Source organism: Nothoprocta perdicaria, unplaced genomic scaffold (assembly GCF_003342845.1).
Source record: "Nothoprocta perdicaria isolate Ctin4 unplaced genomic scaffold, notPer1 scaffold_308, whole genome shotgun sequence".
NCBI classification, from domain to species: Eukaryota; Metazoa; Chordata; class Aves; order Tinamiformes; family Tinamidae; genus Nothoprocta; species Nothoprocta perdicaria.
In genome coordinates this window covers 633,997-652,720 of record NW_020455542.1, presented here as the reverse complement: position 1 = coordinate 652,720, position 18,724 = coordinate 633,997, and the positions used below count along the sequence as shown (strand labels likewise).

At 45.2% G+C, this 18,724-nt stretch overlaps 2 protein-coding genes across 2 annotated transcripts in view; one reads left to right on the top strand and one right to left on the bottom strand.

The window, feature by feature from the left end:
* BMP2K (BMP2 inducible kinase) overlaps window positions 1-6,386 on the top strand; it is a 54,775-nt gene extending 48,389 nt beyond the window's left edge. Inside the window, exon 16 of the mRNA XM_026042563.1 lies at window positions 3,945-6,386. Within this exon, the coding sequence (XP_025898348.1) occupies window positions 3,945-5,383 (1,439 nt within the window). The 3' untranslated portion in view covers window positions 5,384-6,386. The remainder of the gene's footprint in view (window positions 1-3,944) is intronic.
* A 3,695-nt stretch (window positions 6,387-10,081) lies between these two features.
* Window positions 10,082-18,519, bottom strand: PAQR3 (progestin and adipoQ receptor family member 3). Its single transcript, XM_026042565.1, has 7 exons — window positions 18,313-18,519; window positions 18,063-18,225; window positions 16,108-16,263; window positions 15,134-15,331; window positions 13,781-13,871; window positions 13,293-13,469; window positions 10,082-12,841 (listed from the first exon to the last, which is right to left on the bottom strand). The coding sequence occupies exons 1-6, from the start codon at window positions 18,495-18,497 to the stop codon at window positions 13,327-13,329; spliced, it is 936 nt and encodes a 311-aa protein (XP_025898350.1). The 5' UTR covers window positions 18,498-18,519; the 3' UTR covers window positions 10,082-12,841; window positions 13,293-13,326.
* Window positions 18,520-18,724: the final 205 nt, after the last annotated feature.

Below are 18,724 nucleotides of genomic sequence, written 5' to 3'. Positions count from 1 at the left end.
TTCACCTGAATATCAGTGCAATCAGTGCACATTTCTTCAGCATCTTGTGTTTTGGGTTGTATTCTGGAAAATGCCCAAGATTGCAAGTTGATAAAACTGTTGCACATTCTTCCAGGTTTGGATCACTCTGCAGTTAAAACAGTAGCTCATATATGACTTTTGTACTCATGGAAAAAAAATGTCAATGGTACTTGGTAACCTCTCCTTCCCTGTGCCTTTCAGACATGGATATTATTTGATGGAAGAAGGGACAGAAGGTTTTCCTTTATCCGGTTTCTCTTCGGACACTTCCTTTTCTACATAAGGGCTAACTTAAAAAGGCATTGCTCTTATGGAAAAGAATAAATCCTGTGTGTCGGCTATGGCAGTAGTTGGCTTTTTCTCTCTGAAAGGCTTTGGTGGTGATTTTTGTTTGTTTTCTTTTAGCAAAGCCTTAGGACAATCTGGGTCGTGTTCTCCCCTCGCACGCTTCACCATACAGCATCCCGCTTGCCCCCGACCCCCCTTTTTTTCCTCTTTTTTTTTTTTTTTGCTCCCCTTGCAAATACAGGTGGCGAACAGAGCAAATCAGCTGCAAAACTCAGCAGCTGCCGCTCTGGCTGTTGCCGAAGAAATCGTGCAGATTTAGCTGGGACATGCCGGTAATCCCTGCGCCTGACATGTGGCAAATTGCTCTAGAATGATGGCGGCAGTATGTTCCCAATTCCAAGAAAGCTTAAAGCCCTTATGCCCCTCTCTTGTCACCCCTGCAATACCCTGCAATGATGGGCCAGCAGAAGGCATGTAATTACTGCCGTTGTTAAGGGGAATTCATCCGCTTATAATCGGATGTCTCGAAAAAGAACATCAGAACAGAAAATTTCCTTCAAGATTGGGATCTTCTTATATGATTAAAGATGTTCCACCTGGCTTTCATTTGCGTGAAGAACAATTGTCCTCTGTAAGATGCAAACCTGATTAGAAGTGTAGTAATCCGACCAGCACATTACAAACAGATGTTCCTTCACATTTTTCAGTGTTTTTTTTTTCCCATAAATATGAACATGAAGATTCTTTGCAGCAGTTCAGATTGAGAAGATGGTATGAAATCACCATGCTGGAATACTTCATTTTGGAAATTATTTTGACCAGAGCATTAAGAAGTCATTAACCACAGAATTTTCTCTTTCGGAGCATTAAATTTCTATTTGTAGGATCTTTGGTATTTACTTACTTCTCTTCTTTAGGAGCGAAGAATGTGGAGTTGTAGTTAGAGGAGAGGTTACTGTTATGGTTTTAGAAGTGACAGATAAACGAATGACCAAACTTGCAGGACTTGTTCTTTGTTCTGTTGCTTTGGTTTTGGCACTGCTCCCCTGGAATCTTCTCCCTGCCACCGGGAATAAAGCGAAGATGCAGCACACGCGGGAGCGAGTTTCTTGGATCACGTGTGACCCTGTGAGCCTGGGACGTGTTCAAGAGCCCCATCCTAAACAAAAGTCTGCACGGAGCAGACAGCACTGTTCCTTAACAAGGTGTCACCGCAAACTGGAGAACAAAGTAAGCTGCTTCCTTTTTCCCAAAACGTACGAATTGGAGGAGCAGTAAGGCCACCACTCATAAAATGCTTCAAAAACCAAACTGCATTCCTCAAAAGTGCAGAGCAAGGGAAGCTGCAGCTACCAGAGTCCTCTGAGGCGCTCCTTGCTTTGCTCTTGAGGCTCTGCACGTGCTCTCCTCCACACTCCCGTGCATGTGGGTGCTCAAGTTGGAATAATATTGAGCTGTTACTAGAGCCCGTGAGCTCCCGCTCAACTGAAAAATCTGTCTTCTAGAAATACCTCGTCTATTCAGTGCAGCTCTAGTTGTTAGTTCCAAGAAGGAAATTTAGGGTGCTAATACAGATTTAAAAAAAAATCTCTAAACTTGAGATCATTGTTTTCCTTTTGCAGGATATTGCTGTCAGCAAAATGGTAACCGTACGTGTTTCTATTGACAGTAGCCAGGCATAGAAATGCCTTGTGTGCTGGTAATAAATTAAATGTGTAGAAAACACTCTTTTAAATGTCTTGTCTTGCATTATCAAGTCCTGTCTGCTTAATTTATTTTCTGTCTGGAGAGGTGTGCTGCTGCGAGGTCAGTATTGCATGGGTCCAGTTCCTTGTTGAGCAAGTCAGCAGCTGCTTGTGTAGAAATCTGTCTTGCTGGTGTCATTTGCAGTCTGCTTTCCGGCCGGTGCCACTGTGGTAATAATTAATGAATGATATTGAAATCATTTGGGTGAGCCATGTGCACCAGATAAAACTGTGATTCAGGTCTTGGATGGCAAAAAAAATTCTGTCTTAAGCAAGTAGTAATTAAGTGGAGATGCGCAAGCACCACATGTGAGCATAAATTCACATGGATACTGACACAGATGCAAAGGTTTTTCCTCCTGAACATAAGTGTAGTTAACATCTAACCTAGAGAGATTTTCTTTTAATCTAATTGCATTTATGTTAACATTGCAGTGTTCCAGCAAATATTGGAAATGACAGGATTTGGATGACTTGGGGTTATATAGTACGACGTGAAGGCTATACCTTGGGGAAATCTAAAGTAAGCAGACAAGTAATCCAGATTTTAATTTATTGGCAAACCAAATATGTAGTATTTAAAATTAGAATAGATAAGAAGCAATCTGACACCAGAAGCAAATGAGAAACAGCTCAAATCCTTAATCACCTGATGTTTTAAGTCATTTCAGTCATCTTGATTTTGAGCATCTATATAAAATATTGTAATTTTTTACTTTAATTTGGAGTATATTGTGAAAGGATAAAATGACTCCCGAATGTAGAAATCAGCGTTTTTGGTTTTGTTTTTAAAGGAAGGAACTGATTTTGTAAAACTTAGGTTCGGTTTCTTGATATGAGAGTGACTATTTAACAAAGCCGTAAGTGAAAGAGGCTGCCTTAGGGTGGGTGGGAATTTGAGCGTCTAGTGCCGAGCTGGGCATTGAACCAGGGATGGTTCAAGCCAGGGCTTTGGCAGGTGCCGTGTCTGGAGTACCTGTCGGCTCCTCTGCAAACCACCAAGTGGACTCAAGCACAGAAGTACTTCTTTCTGGGTACCGGTATGCTGTATCTCATGGCAATGCTGCTAGATAACATCAAGGGAGTTAGCACAGTGAGCGTCTAAGCATCTCGAAACTGGAGCCTGAGGTCAGTTGTGCCACCAGGGAATAGGCAAGTCGATGGGGAAGCAGCTCTAGGGAAAAGGGATATGTGTCGGGTAGCGTGTGAAGTGCAGCATGCCAAGTTTTGCTCCTTGCTCCATGTGGCAAGTGGAAAGAGCTGCTATCAGCTGATACCTTGCTATGTTGCTATGGGGTTTTGTGTGTGTTTTCCGTTCTGTATGCCTCAGCATGTGCTAGTGAGGCAAGAAATGCTTGTGTGGTGCTTGTGGCCGAGCTCTCCGAGTCCTGCCTGCTCAGTTGCTGCAAGGATCTGAGCAGAAACTGCACAGCAGACTTCTTGGTGGGACAGTAACGTTAGACTCTCTCACACTTGTTGTGAGAGGTGGTACCAAGCCCTGAAATGATTTGTCTGCCATTGCTGTATGGTGTCGGGTTGGTTGGTTCATTTGTTTTCACTCGTTTGTTTTCATGATGAGAAGGATATATTTATTAGACCACAATATCAGAACTTAAGTATATCAAGAAATAGCCTGTTACAATAAAAAATGAAGCTAAAGAAATATATATCTCTTGTGTATGTTCCTCTTGGGCAGGATCTGCTGTTTAACTAGGATAGGGTATTAGGAAAGCTGTCTCTCCAGGCCACCTCTGCTCATTCCTTTAGGTAACTACGGAACAAATGCTTGCATTGGTTCTTAGTTTGTGTGGGCATGGAGTATGGGAAATACGTGCTGATTCTTTTGGAGTGTTTTTAAAGTTTTGTTTTACATTTTCTTTGGACCTGCAGGTTCCCCAGGAAAGCAAATGGATAACTCAGCCAGCACTCGGGAAAGTAACTTAGGGACCCCAAGCAAGACTGGAAAGCTGAGCCATGCTTTTAGAGATCCACGGCCAGGGAGGAAAACTGCAGATGGACAAGTGAAAGGTGATGATGAGTCAGAGAGTGATTTTGAATCTGATCCTCCTTCTCCAAAGAGCAGTGAGGAAGAGGAAGAGCAGGAGGATGAGGAAGTGTTGCAAGGTGAGAATGGAGACTTCAATGATGACAATGATACAGAGCCAGAGAACTTAGGCCACCGACCTCTCCTCATGGACTCTGAGGAAGAGCTGGAAGAGGAGGAGGAAGAGAAGCAAAGCTCTGACTCGGACTTGGATCGTACCAAGCAAAAATCTGTGGAAGGGCTCTCCAGCAGTAGGTTTAGAGAGGGCATTGGCAGCAGCGAAATTAGAGAAACCAATTTAATGCTCACTTCCTTGTCTGAAGTGCCAAGTACTGTGACCAAGGTGAGCTCTGGCCAAGAATTTGATGTGTTTGGGGCTGTGCCCTTCTTTGCTCTTCAGCCTCAGCCACAAGCAAGAGAGAAGAGTAACCAAGACGTCTCTTCTCAGGCTGCTTTTCCTGGTCTGAACCAAGAGCAGGATGACTTTGATGTCTTCACAAAAGCCCCATTCAGCAAAAAAGTGGCTCAGCAAGAGGGCCAAGTGGTGGGAGCTGAGACTCAGCTCCCCCTTGCTTCTCCAAGGGGTGTTGATATTTTTGGTTGCACCCCATTTCAGCCTCCCCTTCTCACAAAAACTGGTGGAAGTAAAGAGGACCTGTTCGGACTCATCCCTTTTGAAGAGATCACAGGGAGTCAGCAGCAGCACAAGGTGAAACAGCAGCGTAACCTGCAGAAGCTTTCGTCGCGCCAAAGGCGCATGAAGCAGGACGTGTCCAAGAGCAACGGAAAGCGCCACCACGGCACCCCGACCACCACAAAAAAGACGTTGAAGCCAAGCTACCGCACTCCGGAGCGAGCCCGCAGGCACAAGAAGGCAGGTCGCAGGGACTCGCAGAGCAGCAACGAGTTCCTGACTATCTCGGATTCCAAAGAGAACATAAGCGTTTCTCTGACTGACAGCAAAGATCGAACCAACCCTCTGCAGACGGACGAGAGTTTGCTGGATCCTTTTGGAGCCAAACCCTTCCACCCCCCGGACTTGATGCGTCATCCCCAGCATCAAGGTCTGGGTGACAACCGTGGGGATCACGGTACAGTGGTAGTGGCTGGTAGACCTAGGCAGAGCTCCTTGCATGGGGCCATTCACAGTGGTGATGGGCTAAAAACAGATGACTTTGGGGCAGTGCCCTTCACAGAACTGGTTGTGCAGAGCACCCAGAGCCAGCAGCAACAGGCATTAGAGCTGGATCCCTTTGGAGCAGCTCCGTTTCCTTCCAAGCAGTAGACACTTCCCATGGGGTTCCCCAACCCACCCATCTCTCCAGGTTACTTCTAATACAGGTTTTTAACTAGGGGAATAATGTATCTGTTGAATTGCCAGGGATCTGGGTTGTGCTGTTTGCTCCTGGTAAAGAGGACATGGTCAGCTTGCACCCAAAATACAGAATTGTGGTGTATTTGGTTGCTGGTCTGGAGACAAAGAGGATAACAGCAGCATTTTGATACCACAGATGCTTCCCAAGATGTAAGAGAAATCCGATAGGAATCATGGTCTGCCACGTGCTTGGTGGCCACAGGACTTTTTGTCATTCTGCACTTCTGCATTGTCTGCTCAGTGTCATGTGATGTGCAGAGATAAAGGGTGGGGAGAGGCAGAAGCCACTTGGAAAAGTTTTTTCCTACATGCACACAGGCTAAAGGAATTGGAGCGGGTTCTTGTGTCTCAGTTGCTCTAGACCTAAGAACCTTAAAGTACCAATATCCAGATTAATCTGCTGGAAATGATGTCCTCACTTCCTAGATGAAAGCTGTTTTGATTAATCATAAAATGAAGCCAAGTCCTCCGAAGGGGCTGAGGCCCAGAATTCCAGAGCGCAGCTACGATGTGGGACCTGGCAGTCATCTGTGCAGCTGCAGAGATGAAAGGCGGATTTGTTTTCCTTGTGTGTGTGCCTAACTGTTTAGTTTGATTCTGTTTTTTTACAGTAAGTGCCATTAATGTAAAATAGCAAACTGGAAGTCTTGAGTTAAAACTAAAGATGCAGAGAATATAATGGTTGTGAGATGTCAAGTGTGAACGTAGAAGAGGAAACCAGCAGGGATGCAGCCAGTGTTTGCAGCACTTAGAAGACTACTCGGTATGCTGGGGAAGAGAGGCTGGTTTCCGTGAATAAAACATCTGGCGCAGATGGAGTGTTTGAGATTACTTGTACAGTTGACTGTGAAATGGAACCATCCGTTCTATTTGATTATGAATTGGGATTTGTGTCTGAAAATGCCTTTTCTTTTCCTCTTGGATTTTTATTACAAAGAAAATGTGTCTTCTTCGAAAACGTGGTTTTTTTTAAAAAAAAAAAAGAATTTTAGGAAATGATTGTAACCTAATATTCTTTTAAGTTGTGATGAATCTATTACTGTGCTTAAGTCTGTTTTAGAGAGAATTCTGCTAAATGCACTGAGCTTAGAAGAAACTCCCCCGTGAAAGCAGATTGGTTTCAGGACAGAAGCGGTGAGCGGCGGCTTCTTCGCAGACGTACAATTCAACCGCATCTCGCACCGCCAAGCCTTACAGGCAGGGCCCTTGTCCTGCTGCCAAGTACCTCCGAGACGCTGGGTGCGTGAGACACAGCAAAAACCGGGGAGCGTGCAACGCCAGGGGTAGCTCATGGGCAAGGGATGTAATGAGACTGCTGACAACAAGGTCTGATGCCTTGGTTAGGAAAGCACGCGCTGCCCAGGGGTGGGCCGGCCTCTCCGTTGCCTCACGGCTTGTGTCAAGCCCCTTCTACCTGCTGTGGAGTGAGTGAATGGGAACAGTCCCATTAATCTCGTTTTTTTTTCAATGGCAATCCTGTGGAGGAAGTGGAAGGAGCTGGTTCCTCTGCTTATCCCATGTTGATACCCTGCTCGGCTGAATGCAGGCGAACAGAGAAGTGAGGGCTGGCTTATGGAGACAGCAAGGGTCGGTCCCTGTTATATCACTGGTAAAGTGAAATAGTGCTGTACACTCATTTCTACTTTTCCTTTAAAAAAAAAAAAAAAAAAGTTGAGCTGTGGGCATAGATTCGGTTAGGAGTGAATTCCTTAAAAGATTTATAAAAAACACACGTTAAACATGTTTAAACAAAACCACTTTCTCCTTTGGTTTTGTTCAGTTGACTTGAAAACATGCTGTTGCAGATGCATTTTGAGGTTTTCTCTTAATGATAGGTATTGCAAGCAACACGTGTATAGCTGTGCACCCGCACCGCTTTTATCCTTCTGACAAGGAGAAATGGAAAAACTAGAGCTCTGCTTGCTTGACTTGGCCTTTCTCAGGGTTGGAAGTTAAGCATTTGAGAGGACGTGAGTAGAAAAGTTTCAACTCTATTTGCACATGAGTTTCTTAGGCTTTATTAGTACTGTTCTCACCTGTTCCTTGTGCCAAAGGCTGTAAGAAGCGCACGCCACATTTGTAGCATTTTATGATACTCAGGTTAACTGTGATTTATATACTTTTCTACGCGTGCTTATTAGCTGCCTTTGTACAGTTTCCTTCTGAGATTTTACTTACCTAGAAAGTTGTCGGAACTGAATACTGCAAAGAAGTGGGGCAGCTGGGTGCAAACAAAATGAGACTAAAATGGGCAATTGGCTTGTGCATCCACAGTAGTTCAGGACTAACACTTAGTGTGGTCTTAAGCCTTCAGGTGAATTAAGAGTAGAAAAAAAGACATTGTTGTCACTGCACGTGGGTGATTCTTTGTCTTTTTTTTTTTTTTTTTTTTTTTTTGTGTTAGCCTGTGACTTTAGGCTGAGCAGCATTACAGGTATTCCTTGTGCGTGGATTTTGGGCTGGGCCTCTCTTAAGTTACACTTGCCTGGTAGGTTTGGTTTGCAGCTTAGATCTCAGGTAAGACGTGCTGTCCCACCAGGACAAATATGGTACTCGAGGGTAAATGTGTTGCCTGTGCTCAGTGTGTGCATGGCCGTGTCCACTTTGCACCTGGACTGAAATAATGCAAAGACCTTGCAGCACTGCGGGTGGACCTGGCTGCTGGTGAGCACAATGATGGCAAGGTAAGAACTGACAGTGTCCTCCCAACCGAGACTATCAGTTGACTTGCAGTTGACTTGACTTAGTTGATATGCTAGGTTTTTCTCTTAGCATATTAAAGGGCAGAACCACGGACCTCTCCAAACCAGCTGCCTATGCGATTCATTCAGAAGGTACTAAACAGCCTTAGTGGTTGAGATCATTAAAGAAATCAAGTGGTCTTTCTCTGCTAACTCAACTAAGAGCCGCGGAGTGTGCGGGATGGGCTGTCTTCTGCTGACCTGTGTAAGGAGGGACTCGCAAATACCAGCTTTCAAGGAAATACCTTTTAATCATTGTCCCAATTAGTAAAACCAAGTATCTACTGTGAAATTAAGTTGATATATTTACTACTGTGAGAAGAAAAAAAAAAACCCTTTATCTGGAGATTTTTATACTATATGGTGTATTTTTATATATAAAAATTATATATAAAAGATACACATGCTCAGACACATCATGTAGCTCTGAGTTGCTGGTTTTTCAGTAACATTGCAGCACAATCATTTTCATGTGACTGAAAGAGTGAATATGAAAAGGCTGCGAAAGGAGCAAGGAACAAGTGCAAACGGTGACAGCTCAGATATTTTTGCCGGGTTTCTTGTGAAAGGAAGATCAAGGAAGTTATATGTATAGCTAAGGTTGTGACGAAGGCATTCACTTAATACTAAAAAGCATAAAAACTATTTTAAAATTGCTGGCATACAGCTTTTAAGTGCACTTTCCTGAACACTTCCATGTCTTGTTAGACTTCAAGTTTCTAAAGCTTTTTTTTGTGTACCACTAAACAGAGAACTTTAACTTTTATGTGAAATTGATGTAAGTCTTAAAATATGTGCAGTTGTTAAATAAACAGACCTGATACAGTGACTTTGCTCATCTTCTTAAACATTGTATTATTGAGTGTCCACACTTAGGCATCACTCTCTTCCCTATAAGCAGTGCTCTTTCTGCTCCGTGCGCTCCATGGCTGTAATTTGTGTCTGTACCTTTCTTATTTCTTTCCAGATGTTTATATTTGCTGTCCAATCATCACTCCTGTTCAAGTGGTTTAAATGCTGTTGATTGTGTGTTCCTCATTCCTTGGACTCCGTATGGCTCCGTGAAGCCTGGGCAAGCAGGAGAGGAAGCTGCCTTGTGGAAATGCTGTGAGTTAGTGGTGCAGATGCCTTCTGCGAGCGGTGCGTGCCCCAAAGCCCAGGGCGCAGACTGGCAGCCCACGATGGGTGGCTGCAGCTGGCTGCACCGCAGAGCGCTGCCAGCGGGGAGCTACCGGCTGCTCTGCCCTTGCTGCTGTGCTCGGGGCTGGCTTGTTTGCCGCCTCTCAGTTACAGCAGCACTGAAAAGCTCTGGCTCTGTGAGCCTGTGGTTTTTGTTCAGGGGGCAGGTTGAAACGTTGTATGTTGACTTTTCAGCACTGGTTTTAACATGCAATTGGATTACATCTGCTAGGGCACACGTAGCTTTACAATGGGAAGAATATTATGTTTTATGCTTATGCATAGCAAGTACCCTTGCTTTTTGTTTCAATGGTAACAAGAGAAGTGGTCCAAGCTCTTAGGGTACATCTAGGCCCCCTGGATGAAAAGGGACTAACAAAATTGAGTTAATCAGCAGACACACACGTCTAACAGACCCGGAAGACACTCGTGCAAATACCATGCTGTGCAATAAATAGAGTTGCATATCTCACCCACCCATCCTGCCGCTCTAGACTACGTCCTGGACATTTCAAGGAATAGTCTCCTTCCCTAGTTCAATCTCTAGGGCGTGGCCAATGGTTCTGTGGCTAAAGAACATCCTTTGCTTAATTAACATGAAACTCCTGAGCTTCGTACTCAGTAGAAAAATGATTTACTGTCAGTACACGTCCAATAAACCAAAGTTTATTTACAGGTTCGCTATTTAAATAAATCAGTGTCATGCAGCTTGATAAATTTTATCAGGGTAATAAAAATGTACAACTTGGCAATCAGTTTCCTTATCCAATGAAAACTGCTACAGTAGTTAGTTTACATTAAAAAAAACCTAGCCATCTATAAAATCAATATGCTCTCAAGACACAATCACGCCTTGTTCAAATACTGTTTACGTAACACTGGAAATGGGCCTTTTAACTTGCAGATTCCTTGTTAGGCTGCAGTGGCAGTCATTAGTGCACTCGAAACTTGCTTGGCTGTCAAGTTTAAAGAAAAAAAATAGTTCAATGTTCACATGAAAAAAGCTCCACCGGCTGGGAGTTAAATTCTAAGTGCAAAGTCAGTTCTTGCTATTAACTGTTTTCAGAGTTGACAAAAATGCTCCCTTGATGAAAATCTAGGGTTAATGTTATCTTGTTACAGCAAATGCCAGCATAACCCGACAGGAGTTAAAATTCTCCTGAGGTGGAAAATGCAGGGCCTTCAATACTTTATAGTGAAGTTTGTATGTCTTGGACAATATCTTGGACAATATCTTTGATCTTTTAGGTCTTAGGGCTACCACGAGACCCAGAGGGGTAGAGATTGTCCTGTACAAGCCAAGAGTGAGGCAGCTGGGCCTATTTAGCCAGGACATGGGGTGACAGCTTCAGGGGACCTAGTACCAGCCTCCAGAAGCATGGCCAGAGGTTGACAGACTGCGCAAGGCTGCGAGCTGAAGCAGACACAGCACTGTCTGCCCGCACGCAGAAGGGTGCTGCACCCCAAGGGTGCTGCCAGTAAAGCAGGGGGAAGCGGCCCCAGCGAGGCTGGGCAGTCGTCCTCTTTGCAAGTTTCCCAATCAAGGTCTGATGAAAGAGAGCCCAGTCTGGAGCTGGTACCACTGCGCAGGAGGTTGGACAAGCGGCCTGTGGAGCTCCCTTCCCCGTAAACCATTTTGGGTGGCTATGCCGCCCAAGGGGGAGCTGGGCTACACTATCACTACAGGGGCTAAAACCTTCTTGGAAATTACCCCTACACGCCAGAGGACAAAGGCAACAGGAGAGGATAAGCCAGGCGAGAGATGTTCTTGTAGGTCGTGCAGCTTCTGCTGTTGTTGTTTACGGCTTTCCTAGCCCAGCGCGAGGCGCATCCATGCCCTTGGTCATCTCCTTGGCCTTCTTGGGTAAGAGAACTTGTTCAAAATGGCAGAAGGCCACTTGCAAGGGGCTGCAGGGTGACTGTTGTCAAGATTTCCACACTAAGAGTGAAGATTTGTGCATTTTTGAAGGCCACACTTGCAGATACGGTATGGATTTCTTGTGACATCAACCATTCTGTGATTCTTTGTACCACATGATGATCCCAGGAGAGAATGTGTCTGCCTGCAGCCATAGCAGAAGCAGTTACAGGTTCACCTGCTTTGTGACATGCCTCGTACTGATGCAATCATGTCTTACAACTGTTCTGCTCCCAGCTTGTTCACGTTGTGCATTAACAGCATCTTGATGCATGCAAACGAAAACACTTGACAAATGTTGAACAAACACCTGATCACGCCATGCAGCAGCATTTGCTACCACGGCTCAACTGAACTGTAAACACAAGCAGCTGTTCCACAGAAGCCACTTAAAATGTTTATTAAAAAAAAAAAATCTGAAAAATTCCTACCCTGTTAGGAAAACTGGCACCCATGGAGCTGAGTTGCAGCTCTCAAAAACTTCTATCTTCCAAATCTCTGTAGTGCCTACAAGGCATGGTTGAACTACATTTTATTTTTAAACCCAAGGCAATTATTTTCACTGTGACAAAACTTATGGCAATAAGTCTTTTTCCCAGTAAGAAAGTGCTGTAAGTACAGCATGATATATCATGTGAAAAGGCCAGGTTAAGTGATTCACACCAGTATCCCTAAATCAAATAGGGTGGATTGTTTATCCTTGTAAACGAAGAAGACAAACTTCTTTACAAAACAAAACAAACTCTTTGCAACTGTCAAAAGTGCATACAACTTGAACACTGCTACCCTCAGAACATTTCAGAACTGCATTATTTTACAAGTACCTACAGGATTTATCTAGGTGTTGGATGAAATTGCTAAAGTAACGGTGAGGTCCACAGTGAGGGGACCTGTTCAAGATGTGCAATGAAAGCTACAGTGGATGATATCTGCTCTCATCTTCCGAGAACAAGGAAAAAAGCTTTTCTAGAAAGTACAAGACTCCACTAACTTCCATTTTAGACATCACTGTACTGATGTTTAAGCACAAGCACATCACGCAATGATGCTGAAAGATAGAGCACACCGGACTGATGTGGCTGAGATTCAAGATCAGGTCCAACCATTCCCAGTGCTTTTAAAAGAATGCTGCTAGGAGCCGGGTCCTTGACACTTGAACAAATACCTGCAAATCACTGAACCACTCAGAGGGTCTCTTAGCTCATCCAGAGCACGTACTTACATTTCAGTGCTCATTTTTACCATCATCAGCAAAGGAACCGTGATCCCTCCACTTGATCTCACTTCCCTCCATCACTCCAGGAAGACCTGTTATGTACTTCACGGCCAGCGAGGAAATGATGGAGAAGGAAATTGATCCAAGGCCTGGACTTTGTTGCTGTCTTCAAAACTGCTCGATTACACATCCCAGCAAGTAGGGAATCACTGGAGAAGTTGGAGAGGAACGGCCTCAGTGCATAACTTCATAGTTCAGCACCTACGTAAGGTCCAGATGCTCATAGTCAGAAATATCTTTGTGGTAAGATGCCTCTGAAAGACAGAGGAGAGACGTTTTGCCATTTAAAACCCAGAGGAAATAAATAAATCTCTTCATTTCTAAAAAAGATACCTAGTAAGCTTAAAACTGGCCAAAAATAAATAAATAAACCACCCCCACAATCTTAAGGCTTTGCAAGAACAAAAGAACAGTCATTCTTACAGGCTTAAAGGAGTGAAAGAGAGTTGAAAGGTCCAGCCTGTTCTGTTCTACAGCTCAGCCCGTGGGCATGGCATGTTCTTGGTGCCTCCCGGCAGCATAGCTTGGCGCAGGACTTGGTCTTGAACAGACTACTTATTTATTCAAAAGCACTGCACCAGTCATTGCTTTCTCTGGCGGCACTCAAAACATGAGGAGGATTAATTATAACGCGATTACATTTTTAATCACATGTAATAAAAATGAGACTTGATTTTTTTAATCCTATGTATGTTAGAACTTTACCTTCTCACAGGCACAAGAACGGCTAGACCTTCACTCACAAGTCCATGCTATACTCGGGACAGGGCTTGGCGTGTCTGTATTGCATGATATAAACTGTGGATTGATGCCACCAGTACAACATCACCACTGCGAGGATATGCCATACTTGGTGACTAGATCCGAGGTAGTTCAACTGTCCTGTTGGAAAGAAAATGGGAAACTGGTTCAGTTCTTAAAATTCAGCAATAACTCACACAATGCAATAAGCCATCACTGAGAACCTCAGCTTCTCACTCAGCTTAAGCTCTTTAGTACAAGTTAAATGAAACTGTCTAACTTGTTCCAATTTAACTACAAATAACTTTTTACTCTGTATGAAAATATTTATTGTAGAACATATTCAACTTATGTTGTCAGTGTAAGTTCAGGACTCACAGCAAGGAATTTGACACTGTAGGAAGCTTAACCGAAGGAAAAAAATAAAAAACACCCGGAAGAAAATTTCATACCTGGAAAGTATCGCTCTGGGACTTTGGAAATATAGAAGAGAAAAGCTACTGCAGCAATGAAGTACATCACAACCACACGTGGAGCAAACTCCTGCAACAGGTAAAAACTGAATGTAGAGAAGTCTAGAGGGAAGGCATGACAAGACTGAGTTTTATTTCATTACCCAGCAGTGGAACAGAACCTGATTGTTCATGTTATGCAAAGGCCAGATGAAGTGAGGAGACAGCTGAGTCTCAATAGCACATTTAATAGCTTGGATCACAGTCGTGACAGGAGGGAGATAAGGAAACTTCTCAGACAGTAACTTCGACACCATAACCACATTTTATATTATGTGGTAGCTTTTCAAAGGTCAAACCAGTGTGACTGCTAGGGTAACGTTTGTTCATTTGCTTTAACAGGGAGTTTTATTGTCAAGAGCAGTTCTCACAGGACCACAGTGAGCACTGCATGTACCATTCTGCTACACCAGGACAAACTCCACTGGGGAAAAGAAAAAAAAAAAAGCTGCTCAGCCGGTTTTTACAGGCCTAGTGTGAAGTGCCTTGCCTAAAGACTACCTGTCCTTATAAATGCAGGAGAAGCTCTACATCAGGTTAAGTCATGGCCCTAGATGACACTTCTCACAAAGTGCCAGTCTAAGAACTTGCAGTTAGTGCTTGCTGAGGGAAAGTAAAGGTGGTTTGGGGCATAATTATGTCCCTAGGTAATTACAGGGACTTCATCCTCTGGCTTTCCTGTGCTTCCTGTTTTGCAGAACTGAGTACCCTTTAGCCATAATTTTAAGTGGCATAACAGGAAAATAGTAGGATAACCTCGCAGTGATGTTAAATGAGGGTTGTATACAGGCAGAGCGCTGTGTATGCAGATAGTGATTTTACCACAAGTTGTGGGAACAGAGGAGGGAGCAAATTATCATTTCATCGCTGGCGTCTTGCTCCTCCTCTCCCTTCTCCTCCTGACAAGCGCCTTCCAGCGAGGGTGCGGTCGGCCTCGCCTTGCTGCTCTCACCTCAGTCTGTGCCCAAGCAAGACTCCCTTTCCCAGGCTCTCCTGGAGCAAGTGATCTGACTTGCATATACATATAAGAACACACACACACACACACACACACACACATATATATATATGATGTAGTCACATTTGTTTCAGCCTGGTTACTGCTTAAAAATCTGAATATTTACATTTAAGTAATACCATCCAAAGGAATCCTCTGCTTAAAAAACTTCATGACCACTATTTCCTCCTGAAATCTAAAAGGGTGAAAGGGAAAATGAGAGCTGAGGGAAGACAGAGAGCAAAACAAAAGGTCATTTTTTTGTATATATATATATAAATATATATATTTTTTACCTGTACAATAGATGCACCAATCCCTCCGTTGAGCCAAACCCAGTGAATTGTAGGAATAATTCCATATCCCGACACTGAGCAAAAGATGATGGAGCGCAGCCTGTGCCACTGTTGCGTGAGGTAACTGGGATGAATCTGAGCAAAAAACACTGCCAAGATCATTGCCAGCACAGTGATTAGATATACCTGACGCCAGTACTGAAGGGAAAAAAAGAAACGAAAGCAAATCGGTGGGTTTCCTCTAACTGTGTGTAAAAATAAGTTCCTGGTAGAAAGATTGGGTTACTAACAGCAGTGATGTATCAGTCTCCTTATCACTTGGGTGAGCTCCAATGAGAGGAGCTGAATGAACGGACTCCTGTTAAATGTTTGTCAGGGGCCAGGAACCCTGTGGCTGCACTACACTTACTGCAGGTGCTAAAGCATCAATTAAAAGGCATTTTAAATATGCCTCTATCTAAGGGATGTAGTTCAAATACCAGTTGCTACTTTAGATAGACTACGGTGCCTATCAGGAAGCTGCCAAGTTACAAACATGGATATACCCTAAGACAGAGGGAAACTATTTGCAGTTGTCATATGAGCAACAAGCTTGTTCCAAGCCCATGCAAGCTACCTTGTAGGAAGTGGTGTTTAATGTACTTGTGAACTGGACATATCCCATAGTCAGCCTTATGCATTTGACAAAAGGTAAAACCCATCAACTTTACACTTCATAAACTTAGAACTTCATAAAAAAATTTCTTTGAAACTTGTGCAGTTGGCAGGTTAAAACAAATAAACAGGCATTTGCCCATGAATGGACCAGGTACAATTGTGCTGACACCCAGCTGAAACCCTTTGCTCCCACTGCTTTTCTCCTGGCTATACTCTACTTGTATGCTATGGAATAAACCCCCTTCCTGAGCCATGTGAACCATGACAGGGAGAGAGCACAGGCATTAATGTCAGAGGAATGAGCGCTTTAAACTTACGTTATTACAATAAAAGGCATAAAACACGCCTGAGACATAGCAGCCCAGGATCCCAATGGAAATTCCTGCATAATCTAACGCCATCCATCGTCGGCTGGTTTTCTCTGAGCGATGACAACAAAAGAGATGATATCCTACTGAGCAAAGCATACAGACCTACACAAATATTCAAATAAAGATGCATTAAGTTTTTGAAAAGCAAGAGCAACTATAGCAAGCTCAGACTCTAAACGTTTGAGCGCAACATCAACTTGATACCAGTAATGCATGGTTCCTCAGTGTCACATAATTTCGATATCTGTCACTAATCAACCACAACCAATGGAAGCTGCTTCCGACAGACCGAAGAAGCAGCAGAAAACTTTGCACAACGTGATGCACAGACATTGCTTTGTCTGTGCAAGCCCCACAGGCGTTTCTGGGACGTATTATCCTGAATCTCACCAACAGGAGTAGAGAAAGGAAGACAAAAATAATTCCCTAATCATTGTGGAACGTTTAGTTATACCAAGGCTTTTTCTCTTCTTGAAGATACATGGACAGCGTTGATGAGAGTCATTTTATCAAAACGCTTGTTGTTGGCCTGGCATGCTTGTTTCATAGAATCATAGAATCATAGAATGCCGAAGGTTGGAAGGGACCTCAGAGGTCATCGAGTCCAACCCCCCTGCTCACGCAGGGTCACCTAGAGCACGTGGCACAGGGCTGCATCCAAGCGGGTTTTAAAGATCTCCAAAGAAGGAGACTCCACAACCTCTCTGGGCAACCTGTTCCAGTGCTTTGTCACCCTCACAGTGAAGAAATGCTTCCTTAAGTTCCTGTGGAACTTCCGATGCTTCAGTTTGAAGCCATTTCCTCTAGTCATATCGCTGTCCACGACTGAAAAGAGGCCGCCCCCCTCCTCCTCACTGCCTCCCTTGAGGTATTTATACACGCTGATCAGGATCTGTTTCAGGATCTGTATATCTTACAAGAGCTTCAGCAATAAAGTGATGATACATTTTCAGTTTTTGCTGCTGAAAAGACAACAGATTTATTCTGAGACACACGTGTGCTGGCTCAGAGGACGCAGAAGATGTTTCTTTACTTAGAACAAATCGTTATCAACAGAACGACATGTGTAACAGTCGTCTTGTTTAACTTGCCTACATGTGCTGCTGCCACAAGACTGGGTTTCCCAGACTGTCCTGGAAAAAGTCATCTGACTGGCTTTGAAATATATGTTGACTAAGCATCTACATCTCTACATATCACACAAAGCATCTAAGCATCTGGGTTGTTGTTGAGACTTGAACTTTCCCTATATTTAATTAAGGACTCATTTGGGCAGGTTTTGTTTCAGACTTAAGTTGTCTGGAACAGGAATGAGAATAAACACGAGAATGTCTTGTAAGGCATGCACGTTTTAGGGACTACAGCCTTCTGGGGCAAATATTTTGAGGCTAGAGGCGTCTACTAAAAATCAGGACAACTGCAGTCTGCGGCAACTTGCTCACAGCCACTTTGTTACTGAAGGACCAGAGGTTGTTGGGATAACTAAGGACCAGAAGAACTCCTGGAGGGTGAAAGCAAGGGGAGCTTCCCTACCACAGCCACCAGCTCCATCCTTCCCCCAAGGTGCGATCGTGACGGTTCAAGCAAGAGCGCAAGTGCAATCGCAGAATTACATCATGCTGCCCCTGCCCTTGGTCTTCCCGTCGCTCCCCTTTTCAGCAGTAACCGATGCTGCCTCTGCATGTACCCCCCTTCTCTGCACTGACCTGAGCGAACCTGGTCCCTTAAAGCACGGACACCCCAACAGCCCACCTGGTTCTACCTCAGCTTCAGCCAAGGGCTTCCTTCCCCCTCCCCTGGGCCTGATACACTGGGCAGCTGAGCGAGGGGCCTTCAAACCCTTCTTGCCCCCAGACAGCGGGTTGTCCCCCAGCCCAGGGCTAGTGGGAAGGCAGCCTCACCTGGAAGCAGAAGAGGCAGACGGAGCAGATGACAAAGTCCTCGCGGGAGGCACCGGCCTTGGGCAGCACAGCCGTCAGGTCGTAGATGCCGAGCGTGAAGAAGAGCACGAAGCCGAGCAGGTGGCTCCAGATGTTGACGGTCTCGTTGGAGAGGATGAAGAGGCTGCGGGAGGGGAGACACGGAGGGGCGGCGGTGAGGGGGGCCCGGGCGCTGCGGCGGGAGCGCGGCCAGGGACGGGGCGCCCCTCACCTCTTGAGGCAGAGGCGGGAGGGCAGGTAGGCGCGGTAGCCGTCCGTGATGTAGGGGTTGTCCTTGAGGAAGACGGGGATCTGCTCGTACGTGTAGAGGCGGATGCCGCGGGGCACCAGCACGGGCCAGTACTGGTAGCCGCCCAGCTCGATGTAGTGCGCGCTGCGCAGCAGCTTCTGGTGCATCCTGCCCGCCGCCGCCGCCTCAGCCCTGCCCGCCCGCCCCGCGCCGCATCGGCGCCGCGCGCACCGGCCACCCGCGGGGGCGCCGCGCGGCCGTTGCGACCGTTGGGCAGTCGCGCGACTATGGCGTCACGGCGCGCGGCTTCCCCGCGCCGCCTCACGTGGGTGCCCGCGCGGCGCCTGCGCCCTCGGCGCCCGCGAGCACGTGGGTCCCGCCGTGGCGTCACTGC